Consider the following 18,590-nt stretch of genomic DNA (forward strand, 5'->3'; position numbering starts at 1 on the left):
TTTAATAAATACACCTGCAATTAAAGTAACAAAATGTTTATTTAAAAAATTACACGTACAGTATGTGTACAGTCACACCAGATATCCCAGTCTTCATCACCAACAATAACGTGAAATGGTCTAATGATAAGTGCAGAATTTGATAATCTAAAGACAAATTCCAGTGCCAGGATCCAGGAACATGGATTAGTGATGTTGGTGGGTTTGTTAAAGGCACAGATTCGGGTGGTAGTGCGAGTCATCAGTAGGGGTCGTTGAAAGGGTAGTGAGGATGGCCTGCATCCCTGGGAACGCGTTGTCCCTCCACCTGCAACATCCAACCCAAAGTTAATGCATTAGTCTTTGCTCCTCAGCGGGGTGTTTATGTTCACTGTTCAAGCTGGCAGTTGTGGCATTACACGCACAGACAGCTTTTGCTATTCACCAAGCTTGAGAAGGGCTTCCCCTGTGGAATTCTTCCAGGGCTGACACAGATTTTTGTAGTCTGTAAACTTCCAATATCTGATATTTTGTGCCAATATTCTGGGCATTAAAATGTTAATTTACTTTTGCAGGATTAAAAAAGTTTCACCAATATAGAACACCGCCATTAAAATCATGCAGGATATACCCTGCATTCATGTGGTGGAAAACGTATAAAATTCATGTAAAGGAATAAAAAAAATTTTACAGGACATGCTGAGTTAATGTCATATTATGCAGAAATATTGTGTACGAAAGTACATGTTGGATTGATGGTAAGACACTTTTATTAATCAGGGATGTGATTTTTTCCGGATTTTCCGACCCACGTGAATCATGCAGGGTTTATATAAGGCCTTTTCAGACGGCTTTGATCCGCGGGGTCGCTCTGCGCTCCTCAGCAACAGACAGGCAAACTAGTGCTCCGCAAGGGAACCATGGCAACGGCTTCTGTGTAGCTGGCGCGATCCTGTGAAGCTGTTGCGGTCATTCTCATTTCACGCACACGCCCACCCGCCGCCAGAGTTGAAATGCCAAACTTTTTCCTACAGTTTATCAATAGACAGAGACTGATCTGACTGTTTGATCAGAGTTTCCTGAGTAATACAACTGTTTCTTTAACAGTCAGGCCACCAGGTCTTAAACAGGCGACAACCTTAGCTGCTGTCACTTATTCATTAAAAATAATCCATTAACATCTACTGAACTAATTATTTCATGTTGCATATGTAGCTGAAGCTTGGTAAAAAAACACAAATAATTATTATAGAGAGGTGGCGATGGCACAGTGGATTATACACACGTCTTTTGTTATAATAGTGCCGCCGCCAGATTTTATCGGGGTGTGTGGTGGGGTCTCAGTACATTTTCTTACTTTTTTGCCCTTTGCCAATCACATACCTGATTAATTCACGTACTGCTTATCAATTATTTGCTCACATACTGGAAACAGCCATCAGCGTGCTGTTTAATACTCGGAGCAATAAAATACACACATCTTTGTAGCATTCATGTTGTTTCCACATTATGACTTAAAGCTCATGAACACACCGAAGTCAGAAGAACGACTTCCCAAGTCGGAAAATGGGACATTCCCAGGAGAATGTGAACGCACCAATAGTATATAAAGCCTACTCACTTCGACCATTGGTACAATGTAGCGCCAGCCTTTGTTCAGTGCTGAAATACTTTTCAGTTCCTCTGCTTCAAGGGTAAAGTCAAACACCTGACAAACAAAAATGTAACACACGTACAGCTTTTTAGCATTATTAGATTTTAACTACTAATATATTCTACAATTCAGAAAATTTCATGAAAGACGACCATCTAAAAAAAAAGCCTCTTGGTTTGGAAATTAATTTCTGTGACTGAAATTGTACCTGAATGTTCTCTTTGATACGGGACTCTGTAACACTTTTCGGGATTGTTACCACTCCTCGTTGTGTCTGCCACCTGCAAATACAACAGATGTGTGTTGAAATGTACCGTCGCTGGAGAGTGACTGACCAGCCAGTGCATATTTAGGTCAATCAAGTATACCTGACTATCCTATAAACCGTTTCTCAAACTGAAGTCTCATTTTGCTACATTTAAACAGAGCCTGACTGATACAGCAGTGATGTGCAAGTCCAAAACTACAGCATCATTAGTAGTCAAGTGCTGCTTCACATGCAAAGAAATGCTAACCAGTGCATCATATCAGCTTTATACTGTACAATACTGCACTGTATGTTACTAGGTGCGTTTGACGTAATGCGGCGCTGCGCAGCGCTGACTTAACGTGATGCATGCTGGACTTAAAACAAGGCATGCTGGTTAGAAATTGTGTCTGACTTTCGCCGGTGCTGCAAAACGTCACCATGTCACATGACATTACAACCTCGCGGGAGCAAGTCGGCTGCAGGCGCCGAGTCCAGCGGCCGCAGTTGCTTTTCCCCGACTGCACCAAGTTGGAACCACACTATTGCCTGGAGATCAGTCATTGATCTCAGCTCACACTAAGCTGCTGCAGGTAGAATGTTTCTGACTTGATGGCAGTGACGGCTTGATTTTTATGCCCTGCCCCTGCAGTCACCTGCAGCTCACGTTAGACTATCAAATCGGCGAAAGTCAGCTGCTGTCATCTTGAACAGCTTGTTGCACTGCCCCCAGTGGGCCAAAAAAATAATCACTCCAAGTGTCACTTGCTTTACTCTGTATTTCTGATCCACAGCACCACTTTAACATGCATTTCCTGCTCACTGCATTCAGAAATCATTTAACATATTTAACTGTCATTTTTATGCTATGGACCCAATCTAGTTAAGTGCTGCCGTGTTATGTAAAGCAGATGTGATGCATATTCTGCTACAAACATGTGAAAACCTCTAACAACTGGATTTAGAAAGTTTGAATTGTTTTGAATTGTAAAGAAATCTTATCTCTAAAGATAGCCCATGAGATAAAGTATCTTTGCTGAAGACATACATACTCTTGCACACCAGGATCTAATCTAATCTGTTAACTGAAGAGTAATATCACCTCAGGATAATCTGAGCAGGGGACTTTTTGTATTTCTCTGCGAGGGTGGCGATCACAGGCTCCTGAAGCAGCACAGGTTCATCCGGGTGTTTCCAGGCTCGGTCAGGAGAGCCCAGAGGGCTGTAGGCTGTCATCACCACGCCCCGGTCCCGACAGTGGGCCAGCAGCTCGACCTGGGCCAGGTAGGGGTGGCTCTCCACCTGACCGATCAAAACACAGCGATGCCAGTGTCATCTGTAGCTTTCAGAATACCAAACGTGAGACACGCTACAGTGGCGTTCACACGTGTAACCTGTTTGGAGCAATTACAATAAACCTTTTCATCATCACCATGTACCTGTAGGACAGTGGGCTTGATGCTGGAAACAGACAGGATGTCATCAATCTGCCGACTGTTGAAGTTGGACAGGCCAATGGATCTGACGAGCCCCTCCCCCACCAGCTTCTCCATGGCAGCCCAGGTCAGCTTGTAGTCTATGTTGTCATACAGCAGGGTGCCGTCCTCCTTTTTGGGGAAAGGAACGTCTCCTTGTCTAGAAGACACGAAGAGGGAGCCACATTCAAAAAAGATTAAATGCAACCAAGAACAGACTGAAGTGGAAAAAAATGAACTGTAGTTTTGCATTCCATTTATTTCCTTAAGATATGGCCCTCTCTGTTTCAGTTTAAAGTCTACAAAGAGTGAAAGGCTGGAATATGAATACAGCGTCACAACATTTCCTTATATAACTTTGTTTTTGTGAAAAAATATTTGGAAACCCCCAAGATAAAAAGTTAACTCTTCTTGGGACAAACACGATAGCAAGTTAATTGGCTCATCATTCCAAGAAAACAAAAGGTGGTTTTCTCAGAACAGTGAGCCAATCATCTCATTATTCGACCTTGGTGGAGGTTGAGCTCACTGGAAGGCGTAGGGCCAGTGGATGAGGTAGAGGTCCAGGTACTCCAGCTTCAGGTCCTTCAGGGTCTTCAGGAGGGCCGGCTTCACGTCCTCTGGGTGATGGTGCGTGTTCCACAGCTTGGATGTGATGAACACATCCTCTCGTCTCAGGGCCTGGCGCATGACAACATGTCAGATATAGCGTGGTCAAATGTTTATGGCGAATGTCTTGTTATGGAATGGGAAACATTTGGCGGATACTTTGAGCTTCTACTGTCATTTGGTGAGGGTGGTCTACCTTGCTGGGTCCGAGTGTCTCCTGTAGGGCTTCACCAATCTCAAACTCGTTGCCATAGATGGATGCACAGTCAATGTGGCGATACCCCGCCTCCAAGGCCCAAATAACTGCTTGTTTCACCTGTGACAGCGGCAAAATAGGACAGCTGTTCAAATGAAACAGTCAGTTGAAAGGTGATGCCGAGTACACATTCAGTCTTTCACATTCATTCAACCGGAAACAGGAGGAAATACTAAAAAACGCATAACATAGATGAAAAGGTCTGTGTCAAACGTGTATTTAAAACAGCATTCAATCATTTCTTTGACCATATGGCCATTTAAAGTTAATATGGTGAACATGTTAAAACAGTCACCTATTTATGTATACAGCCATTACGGAGCAATATTAGCATTCATTAGAGTAATTGGTCTGTCTATCTGACAAATATCCACTCTCCTTTTAGCTCTCTCCTGAAAAAAAAAAAACATCTGGCTCTGCTGCTAATGCTCCACTATGTTCACCAGCTGGCTGCCAACTTTGGCTGTCTGCTGCTCGGTGCTGTGCAGGTAGTGAGCAGTGGGTTTTATCAACATTGTCTTTCACTGAAAACAGCCGCCTGCTGCTGCTAGAAACGTTGTTAATGAGAGCAGTCAGACTGAACTAAAATGCTCTGCAGAGCTGACGGGAGCTAGCAGAAGCTACTGATAATCAAACTCATTTGATTCACTATTTATAGAAAATTATGAGTGCCATTTTAAATGTCTGAAATTACTAATATAGTTCTGAATTTGGATAGAGGAGGAAGGGAAGTGGAAGTAAATGTGCAGAGACAGAAAGCAGTATGCGATATTGCCTCTTTTATGGCATTTATCTGTAAGAGAGAAATCATTTAAAGTAGCAGCTTATTTTGCAAAAGTGCATCCTCTACCTTTCCTGGCTCACTCTTCCATGTTCCCAGTCCAAGGAGGGGCATCTTCCGCCCTGTGTTGAGAACTGCAAAGTCATTCATGTCTCTCAGAAGCACCTTAGAAAGGACAAGGAGAGCATGATTCAGTCAATGAGCGGAGCTGCTTGGCTTACTCGGATGTTTAAAGCTGCAGTAGCAAGAATCTTATGTAAAAATGCACCCCTCTTTTTACCATTATTAAACTATTTAGACTGCAACAGCGGAGATATTTATTTTTCACCAAATACATCACGAGGAAGATCCACATAAGCAGTTTGACAAGCTCAACTGGACTGACGAATGAAGTGAATAAATACAAGAAGGATGACTGTGCAAAGCCAGAGACATCCAGAATAAGCTTCATTGCTGTAGTAACACACAGTATGATTTTACCATGTAAAAGTTGGTCTGAAAAAAACAAGATCAATTCTTAAAGCAGAAACGACATTGCAGGTGGAAGAAATAGAACGATAACTAGAGAGTATGAAAGGCACACTAGATAACGAATAGAAGTACAGACAATTTACAGAAGCACAACAGAAAACCCAGCAAGAGACGAAGGCCATTGAGAGGTTCAGTATGAGTTCCAGCACTGTTGAGATCTATTCTACAATCATTCACATTGCTATATTACAGAAAAAAGTGTTTAAAACACTACCCCAGCATCAAAATGCAGTTTCAAAGAGGAGATTGTCCCAATCTAAGAAGTTTTATCCAAAGAAAGGCCAGGCAGTATATCAAGCTCACTTTCTTGTGAAGCAAACAACACAGAATGATCAGAATGAACAGCCATAAAGCCAACTTAACAGAAGCAGGGATTACAGTTGGCAAACGGTACCTTCCTAACCTTATTATGGAGAGTTATTCCTACACAAAGTGATAAAGCATTGGCCAAACACCAGACTTTCTCAATTTAATGATGAGTCATGTTTAAACTTTACAGCTAAAACTGGAGCGCTTGTATCAGGAGACGGCTGCATGAGACGCTAATGTAACAACATTAAACGATCTACATTTGGTGGAAATATGAAAGTGTGGTGAGATTTTGTCTATTCTGTTGTTCAAATTGAACAAAACCACAAACATTAACTCCAGGTCCATTCTGCTCTTGTGTACAGTTGTGTGAAAAAAAGGACTCCTCTTTTTGCAGAACAATGAGTCAGAACATTACAGGCCTGACCATCCACGGAAAAGGAGGATGTGCTGACTTGCATTTCCCTAAAAGGTCACCAAACTGAACTTGTTTTTAAGGCACAAAATGCTGTAACAACACCCTCTCTGACAGGCTCTAAACGGAGAGGGGTCGTTTCCTTTCCTTTAATTAAATAAAGGCAGATATCATTGCATATGGCAACAAAGAGAAAACACAAAGTTTTTTCATAATCCAGAACTATAAAGACTAAAACCCAAGTTGGTATTTTGTTGACTGTGCCAACACGACCACAGACATCTCTTCAGCACAATCAGAATGCTGCTGCTGCCAGTTCTAAGAACCGGAGAACTCTGCACATTACCCCCTGTTCTTCAATCTTTACACCGATAGTTAACAAATAACAAAATACATGCCTGACATGCTGGTTAGAATACTATAAGAGTCCAGAAGAGGTTAAAATATTAAGTTTTAAAAGCCTTTCAAAAATAAGCATAACGTTGTGACTCACTACATCCTCTTCAGTTACAATTCAACTTAAAACTCAATTAAAACAGTTCTGTTTTCTTGTGCCTTTAACTGATTCATGTCTCTGCTGCACTATTATTCACTTAACCCGGGCAGGGTCGGCTTCTTCCTCCAAATCTCTTTTAAAAACTTACTTTTACAGGAAAGCATATCCAGATTTTATCTGAGCTGCCGCTGGTTTTACTGTTCCTGCCCTATCCTTCTTATCACTTTGTTTCATCTTCCTTATGTCCTACTGAACATATTTGTTATACTCTATTGTGATCTTTGTTCTTATATTCTGTATTTTACCCCCCTGTATCTTGGTTGTTTGTTTTTGCATTTTATGTGTGATTTGTTGTGAAGCACTTTGTACTCTGTTTGATAAGTGCTATATAAATAAAGCTTATTATTATTATAACCCCATCTGGATTAACTTATTTCTACAGCACTGTATCTGCACTAAACCATTTTTTCCTTCTGTTATTTTTGCCTATTTACTTTCCTCTCAATTATGCAATGTTCTGATGCGCGTATGTGGAACAGAGGTCACGTTTATTTGTACAGCACTTACCTGATGTCAAAGTTCTAAATAAAATTAAAAAAACAGAGAATGCAGGGCGAAATTGAAATGTTGGCTTGTTATGAACCACAACCACAAGTGATGCGAAGCACCAATGGTTTTCCAAATCTTTCCAAAAATATCCCATGAAAACCCGTCCACGGGTTCGCATTCCCGTTTGCATTAATATGTAGCACACGTCAGCAAGCAATGGGTGATGCAACGTGTAGAAATTACGCTTCTAACTAATAACTAGTAAGACTCTTCATTAAGACAACGCGGATAGCAGGTCACTGTGTAGGTTCGCTTGTTGGCCACCCAGCCATCTGCAAACAAAACTGGCAAGTCACCGTCGGCTAGCTTTAGCTTCTCCTGAAAATAACTCTTACGCTTGACTTTACGTAACTCCCCGCTTTTCGGTGTTCAAGCTAAGCAATTTTTCCCAGTGAGCAACTTACCCGCTTGCCTGTGTCAAAGCATAAGCGACGGAACATCTGCTTTAGAACCTGACATTTAAATGACTGCATGTTCGGTTCCGCTCGGCTGTGAACTTACAGAATATTAGCGAATCAGCAGCGGCTCAACCGTCTGTTTACGTCACCAAACTTACTGTTTCAAGATTTTAAAACCTGCGTCTTCCAGCAATGACTTCTTCTAATCCTCCTCCTAAGCGGGACAAGGAAACACGAATGTTGTTTTCTCCCAAATGTTCAAAAACACCACTTCATTTTGATGATATTTCCCTTTCCGGGAGGATGATTCTGCTATTTCCGGTGATAATACTTGGCCCATCTGCGGTAACAATATCATTCGGTTTTGACTCCGTTCATGTTTTGTCTGAATCTGGTGTTACTGTTGGCTCTAATAAAGTTTATAAATGTATTTTTGAAGCAATGAGACATTTTAAAATAGGAAACTTCCGGCAGTTAATTTCACAATAGCTGAAATATTCTCTCCATACAATAAAGTCACATTTCAATATAAAACCCTACTTAGTTATAGGCAGGCAGGAATTGGAGAATTCTGTGCTGAAGATAAATTAAGTGTAATGTTTTGTAATATAATTATTGCTATAAATGTAAGCATGAGGTTTGAAATTTGGATGTGATGCCATTAGATCTGACTAAGTACATTTATAATTATAGGTTAAAAGGTTGGAGATGGTACTTTTAGGAGATGGTTAAGCTTAATAGGCGCTGTGTTCTTCTTTATCCTTTGGAATCATGCACTTATATTTTGAATTAGAAAATAGCCTGCTTTTCTTTGTGAAGCAATTTAATATCATACCATACAGTTAGCTAGACGGTGCTGTTAATGCCAATGACACTGACTGGGTCAGTGTAACTGCAGTTTTTTCATCATTTATTCACTAATATCAACATGAAATCGTCTCGTGATTTTACATTTAAACGTTAGGAAATTTTATCAGGATATAAAGGGGATTCCTTGGAAGTTGTTCTGAACCCTGTACATAAGCATTCTCTATGGGCGCTTCCCCACATCCACTGCTATCCATTCTAGTATCTCTGTACTCAATCCCCCCCTCCCATTCCTACTCCCCTGGGTTCTATTGCCATGTTTTGGCCTTTTTTTGTTCTCTGATGGAAGCGCCAGTAAGTTTCATATGTCCACACCAGGCTCCAGGGCGGGCTATTGCTTAATAATTTTTGTCTATGCTGAAAAAGTTTTCATATTGTCCTTGGAAGTTTTTTTATGTCTGAATTTGCCTAAGTTATCCAAGTTTTTGTTTAAGCTGTATAAACACAGACTCAGTGGAAAGACAATTTTGAACTTTCTAACATTTACTAATCTAAATTAAAAAAAACAAAGGATTAGTAAATGTGTAACCACAGACACATAAGCTAGATTTACATACATAACTGGAGAGTTGGAACTGCAGATAGAAAACCAGAAGTTTGTGTTTTTTATGGCTTTCTCAAGCGAGATTTGACTTGAAGATGTGGTGTCCGAACAATAATGCTGCAATGATGTGTTGAGAAGAAACCCGCTTGACACTGTTCTTGATCATAAAAGTTTATTACATCAAGGAGTTCAGCATCAATTACAAGCTCTGCAGCAGCTTGGAGAGTGACCCAGCCCGATAACCACTCTGTCTCTCTGTACATCAAACACAGCTTATATAGGACATGTTTAGGTATCTGCTAAATACCATTTAAGGGCACAGTGCTGTAGGATAAGTGTAAACATCTGTTAGACACCATAGAAGGGTTCAGTCCCTTCATAAACACTAATCACTACTCCCCCTAACACTAGGTCAGAGGTCAAATTCCATAGGAGGGTTCACTGAGCCTCTTTCCAGTAGCCAGGTAGCCTGAAATGTATATACAATTTGACGTTTTGATGGAAACAACCTTTAAAGGGAAGGAAAAAAAAAATTTAGGGCCACTCCTTACCGGGAGGGGGCAGACTGCAGGAAAAGCTGCACCGCAAATATGCAGGGAGAAAAGCCGAAACGGAAGTCAGACTGATCAACAACCTGAGTTACAACTCAGGCAAAACTTTACTGCAGTTACAACTGATAAACTTTCTTTAAGTTATTTTCCGATACAGATGCCGTAATAATATGTGGCACATTATGGGGGAAGCATTTTTCTGTTTCGGTGGAAGTTTTGTGCTCAAAGTCAGTGGCTAATTTAGCCATTTGGAGCAGCTTAGTTAGCTAACTTTTTGTCAGCTGACCCAGCAGTGTAATATGCCCAGGTATTACTGCGTGCTTAATATTAACAAGGTTGCCGGTGTAGCTGGATTGTCTGCTAGCTTTCGTTGACACGTCCTGCTGGGTTTTCTGTGGCGCTGAGAGAGCCCGGTTTGCAATGCTCCTGCAGCTGCTCCCACCTGTGAACTAGCTGGATCATCTCCTGCTGTCCCCCGTCCGCAGTTGTCCGATGGCTCACTGCGGCTCCTCCGAGTCCAGCTCAAAGGTTCAGGTACCTCGTCCGGACAGCGCCATGCCGTCGCAGGGTAGCGTAGACCAGAGCATGAAGCCGGTCCTGTTCGAGGTCTTCGGCGAAATATGGACCGTCCAGTCGCGACTCGGCCAGGGAGTCTCGGCCTCGGTGTACCGGGTCAGCTCAGGCAGAGCCACCACCGCCGCTGTCAAGGAGTTTCAGGCCGACACTCAGGGAGGAGACTACGGGTATCGCAAGGAGAGGTCCGTGCTGGAAGACATCCAGGGACATAAAAACATCGGTAACAACCTTATTTTCCTCAGCGGGGAAAACATGTAGATCCCTAACGTAAGGTAATAATGTTCTCAGGCTGCCTCCTGTATAAAGTCTGTCAGCAAAACCTGTTCTGACAAGGAACATTATGTAATGACTCACTATGAGCCTTTCTATAACAGATCGAAAAGCTTCATGACGGGGTCTATGATACTGGCTACTGTTTTCAAACCCTTATGTGTTTCTTGTGTCTATAAATAGAGCAAACAGCCAAATTCCACACAAAAATCGATCATTCTAATAGGAGCGTGCTTGTCATCAGTGGTATACACCTGCTAGAGTTTCTGTAAGAGCATTTACAAATAGACATGGTCTGCTTTTTTAATTCTGCTTAAGATGGCCCATGAAACAGGCTCTGCTTTCAGTGAAACGTGCTTTTCAGGCTTTAACATTTGTCACTGTGTCGTTCTGCAAAATAAGCGTGGCTGGCATTAGTTAGCTCTCTAAACCTATTGAAAAACGTTCAAATACTGAGACTATGATGATCATATTATAATGTCACTACTGTTATACTGAAGGTCATGGTTTTGTCTGCTAGGAAGGTCATATTGCCATTTTCTTAAACAGGATATAAATGCAGCTGCACATGTCTAGCCGTTTGCACTGACGGATTTGTTCTCCTCTCAGTGACGCTGTACGGGGTGTTCACCAACCACAGCTGTATGGGTGTTGCCACGCGCTGTCTTCTGCTCGAGCTCTTGGATGTCAGTGTGTCCGAGCTGTTGGTGAGAGGCAGCGGTGGTACCCAGGGTGGTAGGTAAGTGAAGTGATGTCGCTGCTTCTCATACGGTATAACTCTGACTGTGGCAGGTTGCAGAGAGGTGTTTCTGTTCTTTGGCCTACCCTCACTGATAAATATGGGATGGACAAAAAAATTGAAACACCTGTGAGTCCAACAGAGCACCCCCCGAACTGCAGCCTCCAAAATGATCACACAAGCTGAATCAGCACCTCTCTAAAATTATAACCTTCACAAAGGAAGGTTCCAGTCATTGACATCTGCTTGTCACATGCTAAGAATGGAATATTCTGCTTTTTGTGGATGCTAATTCACATTATAGATAGTACCACTGACTATCCGTGCAACAATTTAGCATTTCAGCCATCCACGGTCCAGCCAGATGCTAGGTTTTGACCTTGTCTTGTTTTAATTCGGGTGAATTGACCCTTTAAACTTGACCAGGCTTTCAAAAATTCCAAGCATTTGGTATTTGCCCCAGAATGTTCGTCTGTCAGTGTAATATAATGTAATATAATGAATGATGGTGACTGCAGTCACTGTAAAGCCTTCATATGTTTAGCAGAGTTTGAACTTTTCTGTTTAACTTCATAGTGTGATTTGTTTTGGCAGACCCCAGCAGGGCCACTCCATGTGGCTTGTCCAACACTGTGCCAGAGACATCCTGGAGGCTCTCGCCTTCCTTCATAGAGAAGGCTACGTCCATGCTGACCTCAAGCCACGTAACATTCTCTGGAGCGCTGATGACGAGTGCTTCAAGCTCATCGACTTCGGCCTCAGCTTCAAAGAGGGAAACCAGGTGGGTGTGTGTGGGAATTTTGAAGGTCAGTAAAAGAGGAGCTGGGATAATTATGTATTGTATTCCTAACTCTTCTTGCATTGCCTCCTCCCAGGATGTCAAGTACATCCAGACAGACGGGTATCGCGCTCCAGAGGCTGAGTTTCAGAACAGCCTCGCTCAGGCTGGGGTGGAGGTGGAGGGAGACTCGGGCTGCACTGCCGCCGTGGACCTGTGGAGCCTGGGCATCATCCTGTTGGAGATGTTCTCAGGAATCAAACTTAAAGACACCGTCCGATCACAGGAGTGGAAGGTATGACAAATCTCTACTCGGGGTAGAGTTAGCTGATATTGATTTAATGGAATCTGAAGGTCTCAAAATGTGTAAATGCACAGAAAAGTTTCATTTTTGACTGGGGACTGAGCAAGATGTTTAGAAATGTTCAGAAGCTGGTGATTAAAGGAAGAATAGACAATACAATTAGGGGACTTCTGTCAGTAAACATGATTGATTGCTGAATTCAAAATCTTGCAGGTGAAATGTTTGCAGGTTTAAGAAGGTAATTAAATTTAAAGTAAGAGGAAATATGTCTGTAACAGGACTTAATATGTTTGTATTAGCGCAGAACCCTTCTAGCAAAAGGAAACAAAATCCTTTAATCTGTTTACCTCTACTTTAGGATAACAGTGCCGCCATTGTAGACCATATCTTTGCCAGCAACAGTCTGGTGTGCCCTGCCATCCCTGTCTACCACCTCAGAGACCTTATCAAAAGGTACGTTCTCACACATACAGTTGTGAATTCAGTGTAGTTCAGATTGTTGGGGTCTGACTGCTCTGCTATATACTCTGTTGTAAGTAATTAATTGAGTTACATTGGACCTTTGTTACTTTGTGTCTGCAGCATGCTTCTCAATGACCCAAAGCAGAGATGCACAGCTGAAACCGCCCTCCTGAGCCCATTCTTCAGTATTCCTTTTGGTATGTGACCAAATTTGAAATGAACACATCGCTCAGTGTACCATATTTACGTATGTGTGTGTGTGTGTTTGTGTGTGTGTGTGTCAGCTCCTCACATTGAGGACCTGGTTCTGCTGCCCTCTCCTGTCCTGCGTCTGCTCAACCTCATTGATGACAGCCATCTGCACAATGAAGAAGAGTATGAAGGTACAACGCTGTATTTATTTCATATTTTTTTTTGTCTTTTAATTATGAATTTCTGTGTGTAGAGGTTAATTTAAGTAAAAATGCATGTCATTGTTTCTCCCAGACATCCTGGAGGACATGAAAGAGGAGTGCCAGAAGTACGGCTCAGTGGTTTCTCTGCTCATCCCCAAGGAGAACCCAGGGAAAGGACAGGTTAGATTTTTGTTCCTTAAACCAGGAATCTTCAAAAATGTTTCATCTAAACTGAAAAAGTTAGGAGTTTCTGGGAGTTCACAATGTAAGAAATGACATTTATTTCACAGCTATTTTAATCACAGAAAACTGTGTTACAGATGTTGACACTCCATTGGGTAGCAGCACACCAAAATTGAAAAATGATGAGGAAATGAGGAAAAGACGGCAATATACATTTTTTTTGTTGTGTTGAAGTGGAATAGAAAGAGAGAGGTGATTTTAGCAGTTTTATTCTGTGGAGTTCTGTTAATTGACTTCAGTAGTAGAACTACCCTTACAGTACTACACTGATACAGTGTTTTATCCTTTACTCACTTCCCCCATGTCCACTGTGTGCAGCTGCATCACACTCCAGCTTTGTCACTAGTCCTGGAGATTATCCACTTCTATTCCCCTCTGAATATATAATATATATATATAATGCTATATAAATCCCTATATTGACTGATAAATGTCTTAAAATTAATATTTAATGACACATTTAATTTGTTATTGACATTTTCTCAACTGCAGTTTCCTGCTGCTAATACACACAATTCAGGAAAGAGATGCAGAGACGACACATCAATGCGATCAGCGCGGTCAGTAAAACATGTAAAGTACAGCCACATTGTTAACTAGGGATGTGACGAGATCTTGGATCACGAGATCATGCCTGTGTGTGTGTGTGTGTGTTGATTCAGCAGGGATAATATTACATGAGAAAAGTTGGCCTACAGGAGAAACGTATCTGAAAGCAACACAGAATGCCTGACATCCTTGCTCCATTATATTGTTACATTTTTATATTTTGAATTGTCACGTGGCGCCTGCATTTTGTGTTTGCCTTTATGTAAATAAAAACATTTCCGTCATAAACTGGTGCAGAAAAAATCACCAGAATGCAGCAAATAAACTGTTTAATGTTCAAAATTTGGCATTAAAGATTTCTTAAAATGTTGTCTCGTCACAACCGTACTGTTAACACATCTAAACGAGCTGCAAATTGATTTTTAATATGCTTGTTAAACACAAAAAAGTAAACAAAACAAACCAATGTGGCTGCTTGAAGAGACCGCTTGAAAATAAAACACTCATTCTGGTGGACTATGATCTGAAACAAAGCCACAGCCGCATCTAGTGAACATCCAGGGTTGAGCACAAATTCAGTCTTTCACTTACTCATTCATCCACGTCCTTTGTGTGTCCACCAGGTCTTTGTAGAGTATGCCAACTCCAGCGACTCCAAAGAGGCTCAAAGGCTGCTGACAGGCCGCACCTTTGATGGGAAGTTTGTTGTGGCCACCTTCTACCCTCTCAGCGCCTATAAAAGAGGTTACTTGTACCAGACTGTGCAGTGAAGTGCTTATGCTCAATTTACACCTCTGCACTGTTCGCATTAAAAAACACAACTGCATAGAGCACCACAGGGGAGGAGTCATGTTTTCCCTATGAATATACAGCCAACACACAGTCATGCGTGGTTGCCCTGCAGTTTGAGTTCAGATGATTCTGTTATTAATCAGTTGAATAGTTGAAAGTTCTGCACATTATCCGTGTGTAAATCTGTGCAGAGTGTAAATTGAACTCGGCTGGGAGGGGGAAACGGCAACACTTTATTTCTGCTGCCTCCAGTCTGTGCACTATTAACAGTTCACATCCTTGTGTTTCAAGTTGACCTGTATCTATCTCGTGTAATAAGTCCAGGCCGGGGGTCTGTGGTGTGGGTACCACAGTTCCTGTTCTGACTTCCATTTTCACTCCCATTCGTTCATAGAAATTACCACACAGAAAGAATGTGTAATTGGGACAAGAAAAGTTGCTACAGCAAAAGCCTTTATCAAATGATAGTGTAAAGTTTGAGTCTATGCTCTACATAACATCTAAATAGTTGCATCTCTCTAGATAGATGATTAGATCTCATCAGTTGAGTCAGGGATGTGATCAGAAACATGTAGCAGGACACTGAACGAGAGTCTCTTTACTGCTCTCAGCTGAAGGTTTCCTGTGGTGAAATTAGTGTCCTATCCTGTTGTTAAATAAGTAATAATAAGTATTATATTATTGTTGCCTGTTTGTTTTTGTTACTTTGAATTTTAATGAGAGGAAATGGCATGGTACAAGGGGATATACAGGTATCCTCTGCTGGCTCCTCAGGTAATAATCAGGGACAGATGGTTTGGGGTGACGCCTCCACCAGCTGGTAGTTGTCACTCACTCACTCACTCTCTGCCATTATCTGAGCATGCTAAGGTCTCACAGTGTCCTGTAGCCTTATGCTCTGTAGCTCTTTATTTACAAAAGTCTACATACTCAGAGGATATTTTATTCACCAGTTTACTATGCTCCCGTTTATCATGACGTAGAGGGAGTTTTGTGTTTTGACTGCAACACTGAAATGGCACACGAACAAGTAAATGTTTATGAGTACATGCTGAAAATCATAGGAGGGTTCATCTGGCTTGCTTGGTTAGAAAAGTACAAACATATAAAAAAAATCTCAATTGTCCAAAAACCTTTTTCCAGTTGCAAAATGAGTCTATGAACAAAAATAGCAGCAGCAGAAATGTCTTGTAACTAAGTAACTAAAGCCAAGTACACTTAATTTTACTTCATAGTCACTGTGTAATTTGAGTTATTATTATTGAAAATGCAGATACAGTAGCCTGTGTACATTCACAGGAGTAGTTTAAAGCCACTGTGTGATGAACATTTATAGCGTCTTTCATGGCTTAGGTTGTTTTGCAGGTTGCTTTTGCAAATTTTTGCATTGACAATGCAAGGTGAATACTGACTGTGCTAACTAGACAGATTAGACAGATAATTGTCCTACAATGTTCAATGAGTCTTTCAGTTAGTTTGCATGCGAACCAGTGGATTGATGGCCAGACTGCAAGCCTAACATTGTAGCACGATATGGCCAAAGTGTCTGTTTTTGGAGTTCCCAAAATACTGCCCATGTTTCCTAATTTTGTGACAAGGTATTTTGATTTATGAATCAAAAATGTGACAGAAATGTCTCAAAATGTGCAGTCTTGTAGAGCCAAATATATTATATAATTAATGTATTATAAAGTTAAATTGGACAATCAAGACAATAAGACAGTCCAGGAAGAATTACGTTTGATAGCAGCGACAGTCAGCAAGCTTGGTATTTTTACAGTGGAATGTACTTTTTGTTGTAGAACCAGATATTCTTTTGTTTTCTGGGTTCTTATTCTCTTGGTTCAAAAATCCACTCTGTCACACTGAAACATTAGATGATTTCTACATAAGTGCCCTATGACATTCAAACTAGCTAACTAACCAAAATGCTGCTATAACAGCAGGTTGGCTACACCTGCATGTGTCGTTCATTATGTAGCCCAAGCCATTGCAGATGCCTTAGAGAATTATTCCCTTCCAGCAAATGTAGTCTGGCCAAGTAACCAAACCAGTCTTTGTTAGAGACAATGAGCAGAGATTTGTTTCATTTTTTTTGTATAGCTACTCATTGCTCATCTGGTTAAAGCCAGACTGTGTAACTTTTACTGAACAGAGACCATTTGTGACCTGTGACAGTAATGGTATTTTGCCAACACTGGTATTAGCTACAGTTACTGCTAAACTGATGGTGTTGGCTAAATGCTAAACTGCGAAATGCTAAAAAGGTTTATGGTTAAGCATAAACTACTATTTAGCACTTCAGTGTTGTTAACCATTTAGCTAAAATGCTATGTACTTGTAACAGTCGCACAATTGTAGAAGAGTCATAAAGTTAGCAAACTGTTTTACATGCATAATTAATAGTTTGCTAATACTAGCTAACATTAGCCACCATAAGCTACTGGTCGTGCACGACAGTGTACACTGCTGTAGCAGCAAAACCCCTAGTGTACTGAACTGAGCTTACTGCTCATGGATTCAACCTTACATTTGAAAGAGGAATACATTGTAATTTCTTCTCTAAAAGTTTCATAGTCTTGCTTTAAAGTCTGGTGTTTGAAGAGCTGCTAGAACTGGAACTGGTTCACTCATGTTAGAAAGAGCACAAATGTCAAACCCCACACTGTGTAAATGGGTACTGTGATTTGAGCATGTGAGACAAATTGTTATTCATATAAAATAAGAAAATATTGTAAGCTTATGGACATAAATCTTCCTCTGCCTGAGAACTATTTTTATCAAATAATGTGTTACTCTTTCCCCTGTTAGAAAATATGTTCAGAGTCAGAGGAAAGGTTGCAGTTTTGTCTGATCTGAAGTACAACAAAAAACTATTTTTCTACAAACGTTATTGGAATGCGTCTTCAATGTCAATTCTAAAGTTTCCACAGCATCACTGGCCAAAATAAAATCCATTTGAAACTTGAAGTAGACTCTAACCACTTGACTATACAGCACTTTTAAATGAGCAGTCTGTGGTACGATGGTCAGTGTTGTTAGTTACTTGTAACCAGTGGTCCTTGAATTAAAAACTAAAGAACACATTTTCTTCTTCCTCATCACAGTTTATCAAGGACCTGGTGCAGAAAATTCATCTTTGATAATCTCAAGGTATTCCTTTAAGCCATTTGAAGTTTGATTTGTCCTGGATTTTCATTTATGCTATCTTCTGTATCTATAGTTCAGCTGCTTGCCCAGTTTTGTGTAGCAGTATTGCCGTATGATTATTGACTAGGTCCCCTGCAAAAATAAACTTACCACAGGTTTACTGTACCTTATCAAATAAAGAATTTGGGCTGTACATTCTGTGGCTTTCAGGACATTGTACAGGGAACTCCCTTTGTTTGTGTTTTATGATGCATGACAAAAAAGAGTGTATGTAAGTTGTGTTCTTTACATGGTTTTGAGATCCTGTGCGAGAGTGTAGACTTGAATAATTAGAGGCGCTGTGTTAGGGAGTGTGTGTAGAATCAGCTGTGATGAGGTGAAGTCTGAAAATGAGGTGACTTGCTGGGATGCTGTGTAACTCAGCAGTTCCTACTAATTGAAGTCTCAGTCAATGTGATTAGAAATGTAACGCTTTATTTTACAGGTCCGAGATTTCGTAATAATTATCTCAGAAAGTTATTTTGAAAGAACAATATCACTTGGTACTTATTATGGGGAAAATAGCTTCATTTAAACCAAAGTAATTATTCATTCAAATACATTCATTCTTA

General features: G+C 40.9%; 2 protein-coding genes across 5 annotated transcripts; one reads left to right on the forward strand and one right to left on the reverse strand.

The window, feature by feature from the left end:
• Positions 1-20: 20 nt before the first annotated feature.
• LOC119901235 (aldo-keto reductase family 1 member A1-B) lies at positions 21-8,072 on the reverse strand. 3 transcript variants are annotated; one of them, XM_038716820.1, is made up of 9 exons: positions 7,918-8,072; positions 5,071-5,166; positions 4,161-4,280; positions 3,885-4,036; positions 3,320-3,515; positions 2,983-3,182; positions 1,842-1,914; positions 1,601-1,687; positions 21-307 (listed from the first exon to the last, which is right to left on the reverse strand). In XM_038716820.1, exons 2-9 carry the CDS (start codon positions 5,149-5,151, stop codon positions 242-244), a joined length of 975 nt encoding a protein of 324 aa, XP_038572748.1. In that variant the 5' UTR covers positions 5,152-5,166; positions 7,918-8,072; the 3' UTR covers positions 21-241. The 3 variants fall into 3 exon arrangements, with proteins under 3 accessions (XP_038572748.1, XP_038572747.1, XP_038572749.1); XM_038716819.1 differs by lacking the exon at positions 7,918-8,072 and adding an exon at positions 7,766-7,899; XM_038716821.1 differs by lacking the exon at positions 7,918-8,072 and adding an exon at positions 7,320-7,338.
• A 1,685-nt stretch (positions 8,073-9,757) lies between these two features.
• LOC119901236 (serine/threonine-protein kinase Kist-like) lies at positions 9,758-18,188 on the forward strand. 2 transcript variants are annotated; one of them, XM_038716823.1, is made up of 10 exons: positions 9,758-10,517; positions 11,177-11,306; positions 11,901-12,087; positions 12,182-12,379; positions 12,747-12,841; positions 12,971-13,047; positions 13,135-13,233; positions 13,337-13,425; positions 13,981-14,048; positions 14,661-14,788. In XM_038716823.1, the coding sequence occupies exons 1-10, from the start codon at positions 10,214-10,216 to the stop codon at positions 14,668-14,670; spliced, it is 1,257 nt and encodes a 418-aa protein (XP_038572751.1). In that variant the 5' UTR covers positions 9,758-10,213; the 3' UTR covers positions 14,671-14,788. The 2 variants fall into 2 exon arrangements, with proteins under 2 accessions (XP_038572751.1, XP_038572750.1); XM_038716822.1 differs by lacking the exon at positions 13,981-14,048 and having other exon boundaries at positions 14,661-18,188.
• Positions 18,189-18,590: the final 402 nt, after the last annotated feature.

Source organism: Micropterus salmoides, unplaced genomic scaffold (genome assembly GCF_014851395.1).
Source record: "Micropterus salmoides isolate LMB-PRFRI ecotype aquatic unplaced genomic scaffold, ASM1485139v1 Ms_hic_scaffold_13, whole genome shotgun sequence".
Classification (NCBI taxonomy): domain Eukaryota; kingdom Metazoa; phylum Chordata; class Actinopteri; order Centrarchiformes; family Centrarchidae; genus Micropterus; species Micropterus salmoides.